The following is a 3,660-nucleotide window of genomic DNA, read 5'->3' as shown; positions in this document are numbered from 1 at the left end:
TGTGATATAGAGGGGCCTTGTCGACCATTGCGTAGTCCTTGTAGCTCACCAAGACCTTCCTTCCTCTACATCAGACATGATAAACCTTCAGTACACAAAAGGAACATATACGGGCTGATGGGATTCCCCTATCAAATTCCCCTCGAAGGAACTATAGGAGATGTAAGGGCCCCATTCACTTTCACTGCATATCTACCTGAGGTAACACATCTCATCACCGAATTGATCCAGCTATCAGCAAAACCAAGTTTAGTCAGACAATCATGAAAGTATGCTCATTCAATTCTGTCATACGCCTTCATCATGTCAATTTTGAGAGCGAAAAAAGGATGTTTACCCCTTTGGCGCCTCACTGTGTGAAGAGACTCATATGCAATCAGCTGTCAGTGATCAAGCGCCCCGGCACAAAAGCACTCTGGTATTCTGAGATATGAAAGCAACATGATTTGACTAGATAAATACTCACGCACTTGCACCCTAAAACCAAACTCATGTGTTGTTCAGAGCACACAGTAGATAAATACTCATGCATTTTCATGTGAAAGATATTCAGGGGACGATGTTTATACCCTTACTTTCCACGTTCTAAGGAACTACACTCGTATTATTCTATGGCAAGTACAGGTACATCAACGTGGCCATACGTGCTCTTTTGCTCTGTAAACTAGATCAATCCTTTATTTCGTTTGCTCTTTTTCTCTCACAACTCTCACACGTTTAGTTCTTCTCCGTGTCACGTTGATGTCGTGCGGTTTGTGTGTGTTTCAGAACATTATCATTTGTGTTTCAGATTCTTTCAAGAAAGGCTACCGATCTGTATATAACACTGTTACCGGGAGGCTAATTCCGTGGCGGATAATTTAGCTAGATTTTCCTTTGATACAAAGAAATTTATTTTTTGGGACGGCGATCCCCCTAGTTTTATCACTTCAGATGTAATGAACGATGTATCCTTTTTTGTCGTGAAATAAAGTGCGCCTGGTTTTTTTCTTTCAAGAAAGAGCATAATATAGTGTGATATCACCAATGACAATGGCGAGAAAAGGTGGCTCAACGAATGCATGCACGCCGACGAAGCTGACGCCTATCTGAATCAGCAGCCGGAAAAGCCACTAAATCAACCAAACAAGTGGTTCGCTTCCCATCACTTGTGATAAACCAATCAGGATAATATTTAATCCCTTCTGCATCTTTGTGTACGTGTGTGCGCCAATGTACAATTGATAAATCTGAACAAAAGCTGCATGAGCATATGCTGATATGCAGGCAGGCAGGTGCCCTTTGCCACTGTTATCATGCCAGAACAATCAGCATCGCGTGTGCGACCTTCCTTTTCATTATCTTAAGAAGATTGAAAAAGATTAACGCCTGCACCGTTTGTTCATGTCTCTCTTCTTTTAATTCTTGCTGGTATTTTTTTGATACATTCAAGCAGATTCCGGACAATTCTGTGGCCTAATGTAGGCATCTGCCAACTGTTAGTTTACGCTGTAAAAAAACTGCTAGTTTACACACCACTTCATAGATTTACTCAACTTAAGCTTCCTTTGATAAATCGAATAAAAGTAGTGATAAGCCACTCAGAACAGTATTTGATCACCTGTGCTATCTTTTGCGTGTGTGCGCCAATGTGGCATTGATAAATCTCAATAGAAGTTTCCTGCTCATATGCAGGCGACTATTATGATGCCTGAACATTCAGCATTGCGTGTGATCTTCTTATTTTATTTTATTTATGATTTATGAAAAAGAGATAGAACCTTTGGATCAACGCCTGCACCATATTTTCATGTCCCTTCTTTTAATCCTTGCTGGAAAGATTCTATAACTATTATCTCAACAATTAGTTTTCCAGATAGGATCTAGTAATTTCGGTTGGTTCCCGGTGGCGATTTCGCAGCCTGATTTCGAAGTACATTAATTCGTCGCATATGTCAACATGGGAGGCTACGGCGAGGGATACTTTTTCCCTACATGGGTGGCAGCATAGTCTACGGATTGAAGCCCCACCCACACCTTAGGCGTTATATGATTTATCGTTCCGATATGTATTTCGCCTAGAGTTTTAGTTTGGCATCTTTTTTGAACTTGAGACCTCAAAGAAACGGCTGTGTGCATCCTGGTTATGCAGAGGCTGGATGTAATTGCTTTCTCATAAGTAATAAAGCATCCTTTATCAAAAAAAAAAAAAACTGCTAAGTTTTCAGTTAAACACTTCATTGATGTTACTCAAGTTTTGCTACCTTTGTCATCCCAGCTACTTTGTGAGTCAGGATGGTCAAAAATTGTGACCATCGGGTTCTCCAAGTGCTATCATAATCATGGCATCATCACACTAGCCAGACACAAAGCAGGATAACAGAAAGACACCATGCATCACTTCTTTTTTCCTTACTTTTTCAAAGATCACACACATTCCTTATCTCTCCTCCTCTCTGCCTAATTCCCGGGCATTGTTTGGTGTTTGTTTGGGCTTTTGGCTTCGGCTTTTGGAAGCCAAAAAGCACCTAAATAGGTGTTTTTTGGCTTTTGACTTTCGGAAGCCAAAAGTTAAGAATCTTCTCGTGCATCGTGACAGAAGACAGTGGAATAGGTTCTTCTTACCTCTGACCCTAACATGACAGAATTAAGCATAGTAGCACACAGCATTATATGTCCTTAATTTGGAGTAATCTTCTCGTGCATCTTCAAACACCAAGGAAATTAAGTAAGCTAGATCATTCATGGTCACCGATCAGTTTCAAAGAAGCTCTTGGCTTCGAGCTTCCTCTGCCTCCTGACCCTTGCGATGAAGTCGTCCACCCTCTTCTCCAGCTCCTCTTCTCCTTGTTCCTCCTCTTCCTCCTCCTCTCCCTCCCAAACTACTCCAACCTGAGCGCTTTGATCTGTGAACACCACTGTCGTCGTTGCCATCGACGTGACATTTCTCTTCACGTGCTCCTCGTGGATGCCATCCACATCCACTAGGGAAGCAGGCGGGATCCTCGGCGCCAGCCTAGACTCGTTGATGAGGAAGGCGACAATGAGGTTGCCAACGACAAAGAGGCACTTGGGGCTGAGCAAGAAGGCCGTTGCCAGGTCAGGGAGGGTGGTGAGGAAGGAGATGAGTAGTGAGCACAGCCTGGGGAACCAGGCAGGGCTAGTGAGCAGCAGGCAAAGAACACAAGTGGCCACCATGTAAGGGGTGAGAGTAGGGAGCAGCTTCTTCTGCTGCTGCCTCCTGCTCCTCCTGTACTTCCTCATGGCCTTGATCTTCTCTATGCTGATTGGATCCATTATTTTTTTGAGCAATCAAGCTCTTGCTATGAACAGCACAAAGGTGTACGTACAGAGACCTGAGGAGGCTCAAGAAGCTATGACCAGAATGAGGGGGCAGGATGGGTGGTGAGAGGGTTTTATATGCAGGTGGATGTATTATTTGGGGGACGTATTTTGTGTCCCCCAAACTACGTTTCCGGTCATCGACGTGGATACTTGTATTCGACCAATCTCCTCGCGCCAGCTCACTTGCGGGCCCATGTCTTGGAAGGATAGCGTGTGCTACATGGATGCAAAGCTGTGGCTCGATTCTGGCGACGACAACAACTGACGTGCGATTCGGAGTAGGGTAGGGGGGCGGAGGAGGCTACGGTGTCTCCACGGACCCTAGTGGAGGTCGCG

At 44.2% G+C, this 3,660-nt stretch overlaps 1 protein-coding gene across 1 annotated transcript; it reads right to left on the bottom strand.

The window, feature by feature from the left end:
• Positions 1–2,582: 2,582 nt before the first annotated feature.
• LOC127330033 (uncharacterized) lies at positions 2,583–3,372 on the bottom strand. Its single transcript, XM_051356395.2, has one exon. It carries the CDS (start codon positions 3,274–3,276, stop codon positions 2,728–2,730), a length of 549 nt encoding a protein of 182 aa, XP_051212355.1. The 5' UTR covers positions 3,277–3,372; the 3' UTR covers positions 2,583–2,727.
• Between the last annotated feature and the right edge of the window lie 288 nt (positions 3,373–3,660).

This window comes from Lolium perenne, chromosome 2 (genome assembly GCF_019359855.2).
Source record: "Lolium perenne isolate Kyuss_39 chromosome 2, Kyuss_2.0, whole genome shotgun sequence".
Lineage (NCBI taxonomy): Eukaryota > Viridiplantae > Streptophyta > Magnoliopsida > Poales > Poaceae > Lolium > Lolium perenne.
Note: the sequence above shows the minus strand (reverse complement) of the source record. Positions and strands in the feature narration are given on the sequence as shown.

Excerpts from the sequence above, each read along its gene's own strand:
- LOC127330033 (XM_051356395.2), bottom strand. The coding sequence starts at position 3,276 with ATGGATCCAATCAGCATAGAGAAGATCAAGGCCATGAGGAAGTACAGG.